Source organism: Ascaphus truei, chromosome 11, assembly GCF_040206685.1.
Source record: "Ascaphus truei isolate aAscTru1 chromosome 11, aAscTru1.hap1, whole genome shotgun sequence".
In the NCBI taxonomy this organism is placed as follows: Eukaryota; Metazoa; Chordata; class Amphibia; order Anura; family Ascaphidae; genus Ascaphus; species Ascaphus truei.
This window is the reverse complement of record NC_134493.1, coordinates 50685424-50703974: the sequence shown is the minus strand read 5'-3', so window position 1 is coordinate 50703974 and position 18551 is coordinate 50685424. Positions and strand designations below refer to the sequence as shown.

Genomic DNA, 18551 nt, shown 5'->3' with positions numbered 1-18551 from the left:
GGCGGGGGGGGGGGGGGGCGGCGGGGGCGGGCGGTGGAGGAGGGGGGGGGATGAATCGCAGCCATTTTTTTAAACTTTAAAAAAAAAAAAAAAAAATTATTTAATTAATTCACTGGCGCCCGGAGTCACCGCGGGCCACACAGAGAGAGCCAGGCGGGCCGCATGCGGCCTGCGGGCCGTATGTTGTGCAGCCCTGCTGTACAGTATACCTTTCTAAAAAGATGTCCAAACTTTTTTTTTTTTAACTAACCTATTGTATCTGCCATCACAGTCTCCATGGGTAATGAATTCCACATTGTAACTGCCCTTACTGTAAAGATCCCTTTCCTTTGTTGCTGGTGAAATCTCCTTCCTCCAACCTTAAGGGATGCCCCTGAGTCCTTTGTACTGCCCGTGGGATGAATAGATCTTTTGAAAGCTCCTTGTACTGTCCCCAAATATATTTGTATATAGTTATCATATCCCCTCTTAGACGCCTTTTTTCTAATGTAAATAAATTTAAATATGCAAGCCTCTCATAAATTAGATTGTCCATCCCCTTTATTAATTTGGTGGCTCTTCTCTGCACTCTCTATAGTTCCATAATGTCTTTTCTAAGGAGTGGTGCCCAAAATTGTTCCCCATATTCAAAGTGTGGTCTTACTAATGCTTTATAAAGAGGCATAATTATGTTTACATCCCTTCCATTCATTGCCGTTTAATGCAAGAGAAGATCTTGTTTGTCTTTGCAGCTACTGTATGACTTTGGGCACTATTACTAAGCCTGCTGTCTACAAGCACTCCTAAATCCTTCAACATCAAGGATTCCCCTAATTTATCCCCATTTAATTATTTGTATGTTGCCTGTTTATTCTTGCTTCCCAAATGCATAACCTGACATTTATCTGTATTAAACCTCATCTGCCATTTACCTGCCAAAATTTACAGTCTCTCCAAGTCCTTCTGGAGAGAAATTACATCCTGCTCTGATTCCACTATCTTACACAATTTAGTATCATCAGCAAAGATGGAGACTTTTCTCGCTATGCCAACCTCAAGGTCATTAATAAACAAGTTAAAAAGCAGGGGTCCCAGTACCGATCCCTGAGGTACTCCACTCACAACTTTAGCCCAACCTGAAAAAGTTTCATTTATGACAACCCTCTGTTGTCTGTCCTTTAACCAGTTTTCAATCCAGGCGCAAATATTTTTACTGAGTCCAATTTGCATTATTTTGTACACCAACCTCTTGTGTGGAACCGTATCAAAAGCCTTTGCAAAATATAAGTAGACCACATCAACTGCATTACCCTGGTCTAAATTCCTACTTACCCCCTCAAAGAAACAAATAAGGTTAGTTTGGCACGACCTATCCTTCATAAATCCATGCTGACTATTACTAATAATTTTGTTTTCCATTAGGTATTCCTGAATATCATCCCGTATTAAACCTTCAAGTAGTTTCCCTACTATTGAAGTCAGGCTTACAGGTCTGTAATTTCCCGGTTGTGATCTAGCTCCCTTTTTAAATATAGGCACCACATCTGCTTTATGCCAATCTTGTGGTACTGAGCCTGTGGAAATGGAGTCCTTGAATATTCAATTTTTATGGTTTGGCGATTACTGAACGTAACTCCTTAAGAACTCTTGGATTATGCCATCGGGGCCAGGTGCCTTGTTTACTTTAATTTCATCAAGCCGCCTATGAACTTCTTCCTCAGTTAAACAATTGTTCGTTAATATAGAGGTTGTGGCTTCCTCCTGCGGCACTACTATTGAAACTGATTGTTCCCTGGTAAACACAGAGGCAAAGAATGTGTTTAATACCTCTGCTATTTCCTTATCTCCAATAATCTGCCTGTCCAACTCCGATATTTTCTTTTATGATTTTTCCGTTATTAAGGTACTTGTTAGGGTTGATCTTACTTTCTATTGCAATCCTTTTTTCATTATCCATTTTTGCTAATCTGATTGCCCTTTTGCATTTTTGTTACATTCCTTATAATTCTGATACGATGTCTCCGTCCCTTCTGACTTCAAGAATCTAAATGGCTTCTCTTCTTGTCCATTTCCATTTCCATTATAGGAGAGAAGTGAAGCCAGCCTTGAAAAAGGTGCTTAATTTCTCTCTGAAGCTAATTGTCCCATTGTGTAACCAGTAGGCCTATGCCATGTATTGAATGCAGTGACTCACTGTGTGGAAGCTTGAGTTCGTTACTAAAACACACGTGTCCCCCGCACACAGAGAAACAGACGGTCGGTTATATGAGCATCTGAATGTGTGTTCTCCCCCCTTGGGATTCTCAGAAGATCTTTATGAACCAGATCAGCTCTTGAAAATTCAATTAAACTGTTAATGAGAACAACTTCACTGCTGGAGCATTTATATAATATTTTCTCTCTGTGTAGGCCCGTAACTTTATTATGATTCTCTCTTCAGGACAGGGAGCGGTGTCATTGAACGGATTCTCTCTCTGCAGGGGCTGTGTGACACTGTCCCGATTCCCTCTCTCTGCAGAGGGCTGTGTGACACTGTCCCGACTCTCTCTCTCTCTGCAGGGGGCTGTGTGACACTGACCTGATTCTCTCTCTCTCTGCAGAGGGCTGTGTGACACTGTCCCGACTCTCTCTCTCTCTGCAGGGGGCTGTGTGACACTGACCTGATTCTCTCTCTCTCTGCAGGGGGCTGTGTGACACTGTCCCGATTCTCTCTCTCTCTGCAGGGGGCTGTGTGACACTGACCTGATTCTCTCTCTCTCTGCAGGGGGCTGTGTAACACTGTCCCGATTCTCTCTCTCTCTCTGCAGGGGGCTGTGTTACACTGTCCCGATTCTCTCTGCAGGGGGCTGTGTGACACTGAACTGATTCTCTCTCTCTGCAGGGGGCTGTGTGACACTGACCTGATTCTCTCTCTCTGCAGGGGGCTGTGTGACACTGTCCCGATTCTCTCTCTCTGCAGGGGGCTATGTGACACTGTCCCGATTCTCTCTCTCTCTGCAGGGGGCTGTGTGACACTGACCTGATTCTCTCTCTCTCTCTGCAGGGGGCTGTGTGACACTGTCCCGATTCTCTCTCTCTGCAGGGGGCTATGTGACACTGTCCCGATTCTCTCTCTCTCTGCAGGGGGCTGTGTGACACTGTCCCGATTCTCTCTCTCTGCAGGGGGCTGTGTTACACTGACCTGATTCTCTCTCTCTCTGCAGGGGGCTGTGTTACACTGACCTGATTCTATCTCTCTGCAGGGGGCTGTGTTACACTGTCCCGATTCTCTCTCTCTCTCTCTGCAGGGGGCTGTGTGACACTGACCTGATTCTCTCTCTCTCTGCAGGGGGCTGTGTGACACTGTCCCGATTCTCTCTCTCTCTGCAGGGGGCTGTGTTACACTGACCTGATTCTCTCTCTCTCTGCAGGGGGCTGTGTTACACTGTCCCGATTCTCTCTCTCTCTCTGCAGGGGGCTGTGTTACACTGTCCCGATTCTCTCTGCAGGGGGCTGTGTTACACTGACCTGATTCTCTCTCTCTCTGCAGGGGGCTGTGTTACACTGACCTGATTCTCTCTCTCTCTGCAGGGGGCTGTGTAACACTGTCCCGATTCTCTCTCTCTGCAGGGGGCTGTGTTACACTGTCCCGATTCTCTCTCTCTCTCTCTGCAGGGGGCTGTGTTACACTGACCTGATTCTCTCTCTCTCTGCAGGGGGCTGTGTAACACTGTCCCGATTCTCTCTCTCTGCAGGGGGCTGTGTTACACTGTCCCGATTCTATCTCTCTCTGCAGGGGGCTGTGTTACACTGACCTGATTCTCTCTCTCTGCAGGGGGCTGTGTGGCACTGACCTGATTCTCTCTCTCTGCAGGGGGCTGTGTGGCACTGACCTGATTCTCTCTCTCTGCAGGGGGCTGTGTGACACAGCACATGCATCGATAAGTGGGATAAAGGCAATGCTTCACTTTAAGTACATTTTCGCTTTCCATACATGCCCTGGTCCCATTGCGTACGTTAATGCGGGGTATGCCTGTACTTTTCTCTGATAATAAGACAAGCAGAACTCTGTTACCGGGATGCTTTACATGGTCTCGGGGCTGATGCGATGAGACGTCTCAGAAGTACTGCAATAATTTGTTTGAATTAAAGCTGGAAATAAGCTGCGGTGTAATAAACAGCAATAAAAAGAACATGAAAATGTCAACACTGTGCCAGGGCCTTAATTAAGTGAGCGAGAATCGCGTCCCTAACGCATCAGGCCATGGCACTTTTTATAGATCTCTCCCTCTCTCCCTCTATCCCTCTCCCTATCTCCATCACTTATTACCTTTCTAATTAGTTGTGTCAACTTTGGGTACACTGTTCCCCTTTCATTACCTGTCACAAGCTCTTTCTAGATGCATTTTCTCGCTTTCTCCTGTCTCCCCTACCTTCTTTCATTGCAGTTAAGTGATTATAGATAACGTGCAGCCTCACATCGTTGGCCATTCTCTTGTAAAGGATTTAATAGTCTAATGATCTCCTTCTAAGGCCTGGGACATAGTAGGGTGAGCAGCGCTGAACCGCGCTGAGGGGAAACATTATCCCTATCAGCGCGGCTTTAGACGGCGCTTCCGCAGGCGTGCGGAGGCGTGTGGAAATGCAGGAGACAGGCAAATTTGAAATTTGCCGCTCATGCAAGCGCAGGGCCGGTCACGTGACTGCCGGAAGCCAATGGCAGTCCGTGACATCGGCGCCGTGACGTGGCGCCCTAGCCCCGCCTCCATGCCCGCCTCCCGCCCTTCACACAAGCGCGCTCGCTGACGCTCATGCAGGGACAAGAAAAATCTCCTGCGTGAGCAGGTGAGAATGAGCGTCAGCGCTGCCCAGCGCTGATCAACCTACTATGTCCCAGGCCTAAGGCAACAATTCTAACCATCCTAAATTTCTCTGAACAGATCAGAATGCTTTTTTTCCTTTGACATTTCATTACAAATTGCATTTCTTTGGTGCCTCTGAAAAGGGGAATATTTGTCAATCAAGTGGTTTCTTCTACCCTTATCTCACCCCGTTCTTATCAGAGAGACAATAAGGGCTCGTCCAGGGTGGCGCTGAGCGGGCACGCACGCTCGCGCTAAACACGTTGCGACAATGCACATGGCCTGCGTGAGCTCAGCTGCTTGCCGAGCGAGCAAATTTGAATGTGCCGCTCGCAAGCGTGTCACAGACTTTTTTTTGATCCTCTACCTTGCTGCTATCATTTCCGGATCAGAGAGACGCCACGGAGGGAGGGTGTCACCACGCTGGTGCACCTGAAGCCAGGAGGACACAGGGGAACAGTGCTTAATCGTGAGTACTTTTGGTGCTCCACACTGGACATATGCTGGGCGGTGTAGTTGTCGCTTTTTAGAGTGTCCATACCCCCGCTACCCCGCTGTTTTACCTCTAATATTAGGCTGTTGTTAACTCCACTATGCTCCGCTTCACTCACTTATACATTTCACCGAGTCACGGCTAAGAAGGTTTCCTGGAGCTCATTAGTAGATATTTTTTGTTACAGATGCAGAGGGACCTCGTTCGAACTCAAAATGTGCTGCACGCAATGGGGTGTGCTACCTGGGATGTTATGAGAATAACAGAAAAAGCACACGTATGTACGTAAGAGAAAAGAAATCCCTTAATGGTGCACTACTACCGGAGTAATGATGAAGTATCACTGGATAATAAAACTCCAATTTTATTAGGCATAATTAAAATAATTACAGCAAGGATATGTAACAAACAGATAAATACAGGGAATTGTAAAAGGGCGTTCATTCCCTGTACTGCGTACCAGATTAGGAGCAGTTGTTGTAAATAACAGTAAGTACAAACAGTGAGTACTGGTACACTGGTTGTCTGGAAGGCTTGATTTAATGCACCAATGTTCAGCCTTCGCACAACCTCCAAAGTGTACAGTAGGTCTGGTTACAAGTCTCAGTTGATGTAGACTCAGTTGAAACAAATATAATTGTATCAAATAATAGAACAGTGTATGCGTCTGCTGGTAAAGCAACCCCGGTAATAGGATAGGTGAAAGATCCCTGTTCAAAAAAGGTGAAAGAAATGATCAATTCTGATTCCAGACTACACCCTTGTTGCTAGTCAAGAATTGGGCTGCTATATCAGTTTGCTGTAGGGTGTACTGGGTATATTGTATCTTCCACCTGTATATGTAGTGACCTGCCTTCTGAGAGTCCAGTGGTTGTAGATGCTGCAGACAAGGATAAGGCCGCGATTATAGTGAACGCGACATCACGCGCCCCGAGTACAAATGTGTATTCCTTAATGAGGTTGCCCATAGTGCGCGCGAGCGCTGCAGAGGGACCGTGCGGGCGATTTTTTTTTAAATTCAAATGTATTTTTTTTTCGCGTAACAGCCGCGCCATGTGAGCGGTTAAGCCAATGAGGGTGAAACAGTCTGTCAATGCGTCCGCCACGGCTCCCCATCGCCTCCAGTCTCAGAGCATGTTTCGCGCGAGCGAGAGGCGCATGTGATGTCACGCGCTCCATCGCGCTCACCCCGCCACTATAATCGCGGCCTAAGTGTGATATATGCTCTCTAAACGCAAATGCTCTAAACGGCCTGTTCGACGCGTGTTGCAGCGAGATGGTATGGCGCAGATAGAAATGTGTTTAAGCCACCTGTGCTGCCGTTGCATAGATAGAATATTCCCCCGATACACTGACCTGCCCGCTGAGATAGTAACGCCGCCGTGTGGCTCGAATTGACTGATGAAGCATATTAACCCTCTATAACACAGGAGGTGGATTCTCCGGGCGGAGGATCTTAACGGCGGTGGAGAATGGGGAGATGCAAAGGGGTGAACAGTAACATTTTGAATTCAAATGACCACAATCTGAAATTAACTACAGAGATCAGCGACACGTCAATACAATATCACCAAATCAACTGATGTGGGGATTACCAGGGGGAGATGGGGGGATTAATTAGGGGGGCCCTGCTCCTTTAATTTGTCCTAGGCCCCAAGATTTCTATTGGGGGCCCTGCCTCTCCCATTACCCCCATAGGTTAGAGGACGGCAGAACTATATCTCCCACCATGCTCTGGTGCTAAGTAAATGGTTCAGTCTGATCCTTGAAAATCACAGCTAAAGAATGCCACATACACAGTCCTTGGTGTTACCTGTAGTTGTCCCTCCTCTCCGCCCCTTTCCCTCCCTCTATCACAGACTCACAGGTTGTCAAGGGAGCCCTCTAACCTGGCTAAACCATAATACCAAGTACACACCTACTGTAGCAGGAAGCAGGAAGAGAAACACATGATTTGTTCAATACACAGAGACACAAGCTTTACGGAAACGCAGAGCAAGGAGCTGCAGAGAGAAGGGACAGCAACAAAAGGAGTGACACAGCTGTGCAGCCTGGTAATGCACACAGGGCGATAATATATCCTGGGTATACACAAGCACAGGGCAAGGGGGGTAGTGGAAAATGAAAGGGGTGAGACAAAGGTAAGGGAGTGGGGTTAGGGTTAGGAAGGAAGGGGGTTCATGAAGAGAGAGGGTCTGAGATACAGGGAAGAGGAGGGAAAAGGGGGCTGGGAGAGGTGTCAATGATAGGGGAGTAGGGTAGAAGGGGGGCAGGCATAGAGAAGGGGTTACCTAAGTAAAGAGGCGGCTGGTGTAGTTATGGGGGGCTGGTGTAGAGAGCGATTACTGATAGGGAAGGGGCAGGTGTAGATATGGGGGGCTGGTGTAGAGAGCGATTACTGATAGGGAAGGGGCAGGTGTATAGGGGGATCAGTGATATGGAAACAGGGCAGATATATAGAGGAGTCAGTGATCGGGTAAAGGTGCAGATCAAGAGAGGGGGCAGGTGTAGAGTGGTCAGGTTTAAGGCTGGGGCCATGGTGCCACAGACCGTGCAGAGGCGTCCGCACACTGGGTGATCAGATTGCCTTAAGGTAGTGATCGCGTCCATGCGGTCTGAGGGCACATGCGTGCGGAAGCTGTAGGGGCCGCGCTTTACACAAGAAATCAGTTGAAACTGATTTCTTGGCGCGACAGGCCGGTCATGTGAGCGGTTCGCCCAATGAGGGCGAACCAGCTCTGCGACGCCCCTAGGCACGCCCCAAAGAACGCCCCGTCCACCATGGCCAGGTAAAGCACCCGCTTCACACGGGTCACTTCACAGCCTCCGCGCGGGGGCGAAGGCAACATGGCCCCGGCCTTTAGAAAGACGTCAGTGATAAGGGGAGAGGTGTGGCAAGGAGTAGTAAGTGATCAGGGTAAGAATGAAGGGGCGGGTTCAGAGAAGGATCCGTGATAGGGATAGAATTGGGAGGAGGTTCAGGTAAAGAAAGGGGTCAGTGGAAGGGGAGTGGTGGTAGAAGGTTCAGGTATAGCTAGGGGTCAATGATAGAGAAGTGTGAGGAGGTTCAGGTACAGAGGAGTCAGTTTCCGTGGTAGGGGGAGAGGTGTAACAGGTAGGGGTTAGTGATAGGGGGAGTAGTGTAATGTGGGATAAGATGTGTGGGAGGCAGGGCAATATTGCTGCAGAGGGGCTGAGAGCTAATGATTGACCCAGAAAAACAATAAGAAACAGACACATTAAACATTAAATCAGGAAGTGACATAAAAAGCATTTCTGATTAACTTTTAAAGCCTCACTGTGCCCTTGTGTGCCAACCACATATGAAACAATATCTTATGATAACCAAACTTCTGCACAGCCAATGAATTAAGTATACACAGACCCACTGCATTTTATTTACATTCTGGAGTATCACTATTTTTTATATACACATCACTGAATTACAACTACATTTTATATACACAACAGAAGTACCACTACTTGTTATTTTCACACCCAGAATATCACTGCTCTTTATTGACATACCCAGAGTACCACTACTTGTTATTTGCAGAACAGGAGCACAAATACTTTTTATTTAGAACTGTGCTTTGGCGCTGACGGAGTTTTCCTGAGGGTTAAGCTCATTGCGTAGTGGAACAATAGGTAGATTTATGGCTTGGAAAGCAGAGTGCAAATAAAAAGGCCATTTCATGTGTGTATACTGCGCAGCAAGATGTGTGATGGAATGGTTAAGGTGTTGGCTTGAACCTGTGTGTTCAATTCCAACCTCAGCCACTTGAGCGGGTAGCTTGGCCTCCTTTGAACCCACCTGATCTTCCCTCCCCTGCGTAAGCTGCCATTCAGACCAAGCCACCAGCAATATGATGGCAGATGTATTATTTAGAACAGGGAACATGCCCAAAACCAAAGAGCCACGTGACCCATGGTATACCAACCGTTATAATTTGTCACCAACTTATTGGGCCCCAGCGTGGCAAACCAACAAGAGGCTTTACCCATGTGAGGAGCCCATTATAAGGTTTTTCCTGAGGAGACTTCTCATTAGAACCCTTAGCCTTCATTGTGTACTGGTGGAGGAGGCCTTAGGGGTCTATTCAAGAAGCTGTGAAAGCGCTGGATTGGCGATCTCACAATGAAAGACCCATTTAAACCCAATCTGGCGCAATCGCAGCTTCTTGAGTAGACCCCTAAGGCCAGGTCCCCGCTGGTTACTGCAGCGCCCGCTGTGGCAGATGCTGCAGGGACAAGAGCTGCCCCACAATGGGGTTGGGCCCGCTGCGAGGGGGGGGAGTGAGCTGCGCTGCGCCGAGAGAAACTCCTCTCAAGAAAATTGAGAGCAGGAGTTGCGATGGAGCACTAGGCCACGCCCCCCCCGGCGGTTCAGCCAATGAGGGCGAACCTGCCGGGTGACATCAATCACGCCCCCCCCCCACACCCGTCGTTCCCCCTGCAGCTCTCTGCAGACCGGGGGACTCAGATGCACGCGCCGCCTGCCTCGCAGACGAGTGTGCAGCTCAGGCAGTGGGCCCACATCCTAATTGTGTGTGCTTTCTTTGTAGCACAATACGCTGCCCGCCTGTCTGGTGCTGAAGGGGTTAGGTCCTACTACCTGAATATACACCACATTTCTCTGCTGGCTTATCAATGTAAAGCCTTGTGTATATTGCAACAGTATGTGTTACTGCATATTTTTCTGGGCTGTAGGAAAAGGATTGAAGGGACGAGCTGACCCCCTCAAGATGTCATCCAGCGATTTAGGGACGCAGCTGAAAGACCAGTGGAATGATGTACTGGGGCGTCTCGCCACCAAACAAATGTTCCAGTCCAACTGGGATATTGCAGCCTTTGTGGTGTTCTTCACGTTTATAGGTGAGATACCAAAGGAGCTATTTGTTAAACTATGACATTGCCAATGCTATGCCATCCAAAAATATAATGCATTTTAATGCATTAAAAATCTGGTATCTTTATTATGAATTATCTATGCAGAAAGATTGCATTGTATGACATTTCATTTGCATTCACTTTTTGCTCGATTTCCTATAACCTATACTCCCTGTGGGGAAACGAGTGGTACCTGGAACATATGCAAAAGAAATTGGACTCATTTGTACACATTTGCATATTTTTCAGGTATCAGTTATCTCACCACATGGAATATTCTTTGATGTTCTTGTGGGTAGGTAAACAAATGCGTCTTCCTCTTTCCTAACAGCGGTTAGACCTGTAGGAGCAGTTACTGCAACAGTTATAGGGAGTGGTTATAGGTGCAGGTAGATCAATTTTAGGGGGCAGTTATAGGATCAGTTAGGAGAGGTGTTATAGTGAGTGATTATCAACACAGTTAGTGGAGGAACTGTTTTTATTGAAAAAAAATTCCAACATTACATTTCACAAAATCACTTTACAAACCAAAAACTGCACAATATGGACGGACTTACATTATACAAATATTAACCCAGCATTTGTTCCAAACTTTCTTTTCTAAAAAAAAAATTCTCATTTTCCTTAAACTCTTCTTACGGCTTTTATAATGTCCTCAAAAACTTTATCCTCAGAAATATACACATTTTTGATTGAAACCTGGCACCTAGCCATCCACAAATTATACTTAACAATTGCTATTGTACCTTCATTATACTTATGTTTATTCTTAAAAATGCCATAGATACAGTCTGAATATGTAAGTTTCCCCAAAATTGGTATCTTAAAAAAACAAGCCATTCTTTCCCAAATCGCTTTGCTAAAGGGACACTGTAACACAAAATGATCCATTGATTCTACCTCATTATTGCATGAATTTCTAGGACACATTCTGTCTGATACATTCCTATGTTTAATATTACTTCGTACATATAATTTGCCATGAAAGGCCAACCAGGTAATATCCTTATATTTTGGTGGAATTCTCATGCTATTCAAATTTTTTAATGCTTTACTCAAATCTTCCCCCGCACAATCTCTCAGGTTTAATGGGGAAGAAAAGCATTTCTCAATAATGTTCTCATAAATGTGTTTCCTAGAACACATTTCTATCTCCCTACTGCTTATTTTCCACCTTCTTAAAAGTCTGACACTTTGGGCCACATACTCCGGGGTATAGCCAGATTTCACTCTCATAGTTTTGACTTCTCCCCCACACTCCCACGCCAATACATAAGGACTAACCCATTTCCAAAAGCACATTGGCCAGAACAAGTCATTTTTCTGCATAATATGGGCAAAATTATATTTCAGAAAAATAACATTAAAAAACACCACAGGGTTTAACATTTTTAAACCTCCCTTCTTCTGATCTAAGTATGTTGTGTTCCTTTTGATCAAATTTAGTTGATTTCCCCATAACATCTGGAAAAACAGACTAAAAATTCTAGTATTCAAATTTTCTGGTATTGGAAAAATATAACTGATATAAACAAAAATTGGTACTAAGAAAGTTTTAATTATTGCCAGTCTTTCCCCCAAAGACAGCTTCCAATTCTTCCATTTCTTAATTTTCTCCTCACCTATTTCTATCTTCTCTTTCCAATTTAGCATTTGACTGTTCCTTCCCTAACTTTACGCCCAGAATTTTTATTGGACCGTCACTTATTGGAATCGTTCCTGGAAGTGTAAAACCTGGTGTTTCCTGACTTAGTCAAATCGCGCTATTCTTTTCTACGTTAACTTTAGAATTGGAAGCACTTGAAAAATCTCTAATATTTAAAAAAATCTCTTCCGCAGCTTCTTTTCCCGACACGAGAATGCATACGCAATACATTTCAGGGTCTGATTTTTTGCTATTTCAACCCCATCAATAAGATTATTTGATTCCAATTTCCTTAAAAATGGATCTACTGCATAAACGTACAGAAGAGGACTCAAAGGACATCCTTGACGTACCCCTGACTTAATGCTAAATTCTTTCCCTATCCAGCCATTTATTTGTGGACATCCCACTGCATCTTTATATAACAAGGATATCCATCCTATGAAGGAATTGGGAATACCATACGCAGATAAGACTTCCCAGAAATACACGTGGTTTACTCTGTCAAATGCCTTAGTTTGATCTAAGCACAAAACATATTTCTCTAATTTATGAGCTTTACAAACCTCAAAAATCTCTCTTACGTGTATGACTGCGTTTGTGATATTACGTCCTTTAATGCCACAATACTGAGCCTTACAGATTAGTTTCCGAGATACCTCTCTTAATCTGTTAAACAAAATTCTGGCTAAGATTTTCCTATCTGTGTTCAATAAAGAAATTGGTCTCCAGTTCTTTATATCTGCTGGATCATTCTTTTTATGTAACAGAATCAGAAGAGACTTGCACATGGACCCGAATATCTTACCTTCCTGTAACATTATGTTAAAGACTTTAGTCAAATCAGGAACTAACAAATCACTAAACAATTTAAAAAAATCTGCTGTTAAACCGTCTGTCCCAGGGGTTTTATTCTTCTTTAACCCATTTATTACATCCCTGACATCACTATCTAGTACTTCCATTGTCAGGTTTGTTTCTTCTACCTTTGTTATTTTAGGAATTACCAATGTATAAATATAACTATCAATTTCCTTTTTCTCCCTATAGCTGTCCTTAAATAAATCTGCATAGAAATTACTAACTATATCCAAAATGTCTTTACTCTTGGTTCTATAATTGCCACCAGAGTCATAAAGCCCATAGATTAGCTTCTTTCCCACCGCTCCTTTACAGCTAAGAAAGGGATCTGGTGAAATATAAGATTTCTGTGAGCCAAAATCTCGCTCCTTTATTAGTGATACATATCTATCATATTGAAGTTGTTTAATTTTATCCTTAACAACCTTTATGTCTCTCTGATCTATTATTTTACCCTCATTCAACTGTGAATAAAGCAGGCATAATTTAACTCTTAAGAGTTGATATTTTTTATAATTATTTTGACTTTTCCTGTTTGCTAGTTTCCTTACAAACGAGACTATATTCCGTTTTGTTCCCTCCCACCAATCTGCCAAATCTTCATAAAGTCCTTGTAATGACCTCTGGTCCTCATAAAATATTCTAAATAGGTCTTGTGTCTCACTATGTTCAAAAGAAGAGATATTTAATTTCCAACTGCCCTTACCCAGAGTTCTGAGTCACAGGACCTGCTAATAAGCAGGGGGGTGGTTCTGTAAGTCCAGGTGAGCATGGGTTCTCTGGCTCACTGCTCTCAGCAGCAGCAAACTCAATTTCCAGCTGCTCCTGATCACCACCCAGCCATTCTAGGTATTTACTTTGCTGGTCTCCATTCCCTGTAATCTCTGCAACTTCTCCCAGGGTGGGAGTCTGAGGTAACCTAACCTCACTGGTGTCTGCTGCTTTGTTTCCATGTAATGGGCTTTTTACCACATCTTCAGTTGCTTCTGCCATTAACCCCTGGGATGCTGGAAGCTCTAGAACAGACCCTTGCTCACAGTCTGATACACCCTGAGGTGAGTCCCCTTCTCTGAAGTCTCTGGACCCTATTTCAGGGCTGTTACCTTCACCTGTAGAAAGCTCTGTGCCCTGCTCAGCACTGTGGGATAGCATTTCAATTATTTTTGAAAGGGAACGTTTCTGTTTGACTGAAACCCTTGCAATTTTAGCAATCTCACCCTCCAGTTGGGTTACTTCAACATGCAGACGATGTATTTTCTTCTTGTGCACATCTCTCTCAGAACCATGACATTTCCTTAACTCAATGTTTTCTTCCTCTAACTCAGCCTTCTTACTGTTATACCTCTGCAATAAAGCTTGGTTCTTTTCTTTCTTAAGCAGACCCTGTTCTGCTTTTTCCTTTCTCTCCAAACTCTCCTGTACCTTGCATTCAGCCTCACCAAGGCCTACACCACTGCTGCAGCCTGCGGCCTCTCCTACTTCCATCTCCAACTCACAGCCACCAACCCCTGGGTCTAAGGCCATCCTGGCTCACCTGCAGCCCATCCTGGAGGAGTTATAGGGAGTGGTTATAGGTGCAGGTAGATCAATTTTAGGGGGGAGTTATAGGATCAGTTAGGAGAGGTGTTATAGTGAGTGATTATCAACACAGTTAGTGGATGAGTTATAGGGTGAGGATATAGGAACAATTACGGGAGAAGTTGCTTAGTGCATTATTGTAATGAGATGTAATCAGCGTTTGTGTCTGTAAAATCCATCAACTTGAGGTGGCATTAACCTCTGTGCCCAATAGATCAGATTTATATTGTAGAAACTAATAAGAAGTTTCCACCATTTGATTTTGAAACAAATTGATCGAGGACAAAATGATTCCACCCTATTTTGATACATCACTAGTGTGTCACTTATTTCTATGACTCTGCATTACATTGTGTGACACTTTGTATTGTAATAAACGTTTATGGCACGGTCTGTCACTCTGCATTACATTGTGTGACATTTTGTATTGTGATACACTTGTGTAGCACTGTCTGTGACACTGCATTATATGCAGGCACACTGTCTGTAGAGTAAGTTGTGGGACAGTCACTGCATCCTTGTAACTCTGTATATACCTCAGCTCATCCCTTACACTTCTCTGCCAGGGCTGATACTGCTTCTGATTCTCTTGGTCCTCATCAGATGTTTCTGCTGCTGCTGTTGTGACTGTGATTCCCCTGTGAAAAAGGTAATACAAACCTAGACCTGCCAATTTTCTCTCCAGCTACCTGGAGTCCAACTATCCCTCCCCCTGCACCTTATCCAGGCAGATCATTGATGGAACTGTACTTATCACATACTTGTATACTTGTACAATTCTATTTAGTAAATTCAGTATCATATTTTTATTTTTGATACAATAACTAGAATTTAAGAGGCTTCTTATGAAGTTAATGGGCGTTTTTGGATGAAACCACCCCGATCGGCTGCAATAGAATGATCTCCTACGTTTTTATATAAAATGAATAAATGACATACCAAATCCCATTAGTTTTATGTAGCCTTATATGTTTTGAGCATTATGATTATGGATTTTTCAGATCAAAATTGGGTGTGCGTGCAAATTTTATAGGGCAAGGTCAAATGTGAGGCTATGGAAATGTTTTAGTGTATAGGTGACTGATATTTTAGAGAAATAACATTAACTTGTGATTCTCCACAGAAGCACTACAAGCAGAAAGTTGGCGTTGACAACCTAGGGATGGAGCCTTAATCCTGCCTTTCCACCTGTGGCAAGCAGAGCCAATGAAACACGGACGTTCTATGTCTCTGGTTTGCTGAATTGAGACCGAATACATGCATTGTAGGGCAATTAGTTTTAATGGCATGATTGCCAAACTGAGGTGTAGGCAGCTACTGTATAAGAGGCTCCTATAAAGACTCCCTATAACTCCTCCCATAACCTCTCCATATAACTCCCCTCATTACGGCTCCTATAACCTCTCCATATACCTCCTCCCACATCTGCTCCTATAACCTCTTCATATAACTCCTCCCATGACGCTTCCTATAACTTCTCCCATAACTGCACCTAAAACTCCTCCCATAACAGCTCCCTATTACTACTTATTTTACTGCGCTTACAATCACTCCCTGTAACTCCTCCAATACCCACTTCCTCTAACACCTTCTATAGCCACTCCCAATAACGCCTTATTTAGCTGCTCCTATAGCCACTCCCTATAATTCCTCCACTAATTGCTCCTGTAACCATTCACTATAACTTCTCCCCCTAACTGCTGCTATGAGTCCTATACCTCCTACTATGAACACTCCCTAGAACTCCTCCCCTAACTACACTCCCTAGAACTCCTCCCCTAAACTGCACTCCCTAGAACTCCTCCCCTAAACTGCACTCCCTAGAACTCCTCCCCTAACTGCTCCTAGAAATTGCAACTTTATCCACGCCCCTCCGGCACTCCGATCACATGACCGCTTTGCATATCGGTCACGTGATCGCTTCCGTCACTGTAAACAGAATGAAAGGGGGGGGGGGGGGGTCATCTCCCTTCCGTCCGCCATCATTTCAGATCACGGCCAACACGATCTACTCTAGCGAAACGAACAGGGTTTTCTGTAATGTAGCTAGTACATCATGGAGCACCCAGGGTGCCAGGCGCCATAACATAGTAGCTATGTCCTGAGGCGTCTAAAGGGTTAGATTACTGTGGATATCAGATAAACCTACAATGGACCAAATATGTTTAAAGCAGAAATGATCCACTCCACACACTGTAAGATAATTAAAACTTTTTTTTATTATTATTACAAAGTCCTTTGTTGCAGTTTTTCGTAATCCCGCCCTTTAAACATTCTGTACCACAATTCTGGTGATATCAGTTGCTGAAAATGTGCCTCATTGAAGGATAAAATGGGTGCTGCCGTTCACCCTCATGAAAGCAGCAGAGGTTATCATGATAGCAGCTGATGTTAGTGATATAATCAACAGGTGAAAACTCAGACCAAAAAAAATTAAGATTTTGAAAAAAAGCGTTCAAGAAAACGCTAAAAAAAACAATTAAAGACACGTTAAAAAATAGTACTAATTAGATGTAACTAATTAAAAAACATGATTTCCTCGCCCCTATGACATTAATAAGGTTAAATATATCAGTACCTTTAGCTCATCTTAATCTTTAATTGGGTTGGGCCTTAATTTTTAAGATTGGGTAAGAATAAATATTATTTTAATACCCGTGACAAGAGATTTATGTTCTTTTTCTGGGATCTGTATATTGTGTGGACTAGCTATCAGATATTTATTGTAGCCAAGAATCATATGACCGAAATATGCCAATTACAGCCATGCATGTTGTAAATAAAAATCGATTAAATCCTTATTATGAAAGTTCAACCTTTGTGTTATTTATTCCCGATTATTGCCAAAGTGAACTAATGTGTGAATTAAAAAGTAGTTGTACTGTGCCCAAATTAAAGCTTGTCAAAGATTGCAGAAAAGTTTAAGCCTACTTATGTTGTAACAATAGAAAGGGGAGATTTGCTCTTTAAAGTAACTCCTCTTATTTAAAAAGAAATTGGAACTACATATATACGCTTATAATTGAAGTCAACGGTCTTAGTATATATATAACGTAACGTCAGACTAACGCTGCCAACAGAAATCATGAGATCAAGGACACATGAAAGAACGAGGGCCCCCGCCCCTTAACCCTCCGGCACACTGGGGAGACACGGGGGGAGATCGCAGGTATGGTCCTGGATGGGGGGGATAAGAAAAAGGTATTGGTGGGAGAAGATATGGGGGGTGAGATATCTTAAAAATGTAACGGTGTTTGCCCGGGCCAATCTCAGATTGCCCCCCCTATGTGGACACAGACCTATGTTACAAGGCATACTAGTGTGGTGCACCTGCTGGCTTACAGGACTCCTGAGTCTCCCGCTTGATGGTATTATGGGGAATGGCATCAGGACTGGCTTATGAGGTAATGCTGAGTTATACTCACTCATAGTACAGCGCCTCCATCTCTTCCAGATCCCCAGCGTAGCAGGGAGGAGTCTCTGAAAGAGAATCTCTATGTGCACCTTCTTCCCAAGTGACTCCACACACAGGACACAAGCGATATCTTTCTTTGGCATCCTTTATTGTCATCATACATGGGCAGCCGCCCATCATAGCGGCGGGTCTTCTAGCCACTCATCTCAGGTTGCCAACCCAAAGGAAGTCCCTGACCGTACACTCCTAGGCAAGGGCCCGAAAGCAGGTCTAACTCTTCCCCTACTCCCTAATGAAGTAAGAGGTATAGTCTTCCACACCACTCCCTGAAGGGAGGGCCACAAACACTGCCAGAGCCCTGACAGGTTGCTGGACAGACTCACCTCACTCAGGTGGTGAGGCACACACACTAAATAGAGGAAGTGTTGCATATTATATAGCTTCAGTAGGCACCACCCCTGTGTCACTGTTAGTGGACACAGAGTCCGATGTCACTTCCTTCACTGAACAATATACATCACAGGAGGTGAGGGCAAACCCCATGATTACTCCTGGCAAACCTGCCCTTAACAGGGATTATTGCACAGGAGGAGAAAGACATGTAACCCCAAAACTACATAGGGGTTCTAAACATAGGGAAAAGTGTGTTTTGACGCACTGCTCGGTTTTTAGGAGCACAGTTGTGTTATATGCAAGAATGTATTTTTTTACAGTTCATGGCAAATTTGATAGAAAGTCACTGTTGTATGCTCCGGAGTGCGTCCAAATCAAGTGAAAAATCAATATGCCTGATGGGGGGGTGGGGGGTTGTGATTTTTTTGTTGTTGTAAGGGAGCAGTAGCGGGTCTT

The 18551-nt window shown here is 44.3% G+C and overlaps 1 protein-coding gene across 1 annotated transcript; it reads left to right on the top strand.

The window, feature by feature from the left end:
* Nucleotides 1-7209: 7209 nt before the first annotated feature.
* On the top strand, nt 7210-17102 carry SMIM22 (small integral membrane protein 22). The gene is made up of 4 exons (XM_075566180.1): nt 7210-7367; nt 10024-10188; nt 14854-14936; nt 15411-17102. The coding sequence occupies exons 2-4, from the start codon at nt 10059-10061 to the stop codon at nt 15459-15461; spliced, it is 264 nt and encodes an 87-aa protein (XP_075422295.1). The 5' UTR covers nt 7210-7367; nt 10024-10058; the 3' UTR covers nt 15462-17102.
* Nucleotides 17103-18551: the final 1449 nt, after the last annotated feature.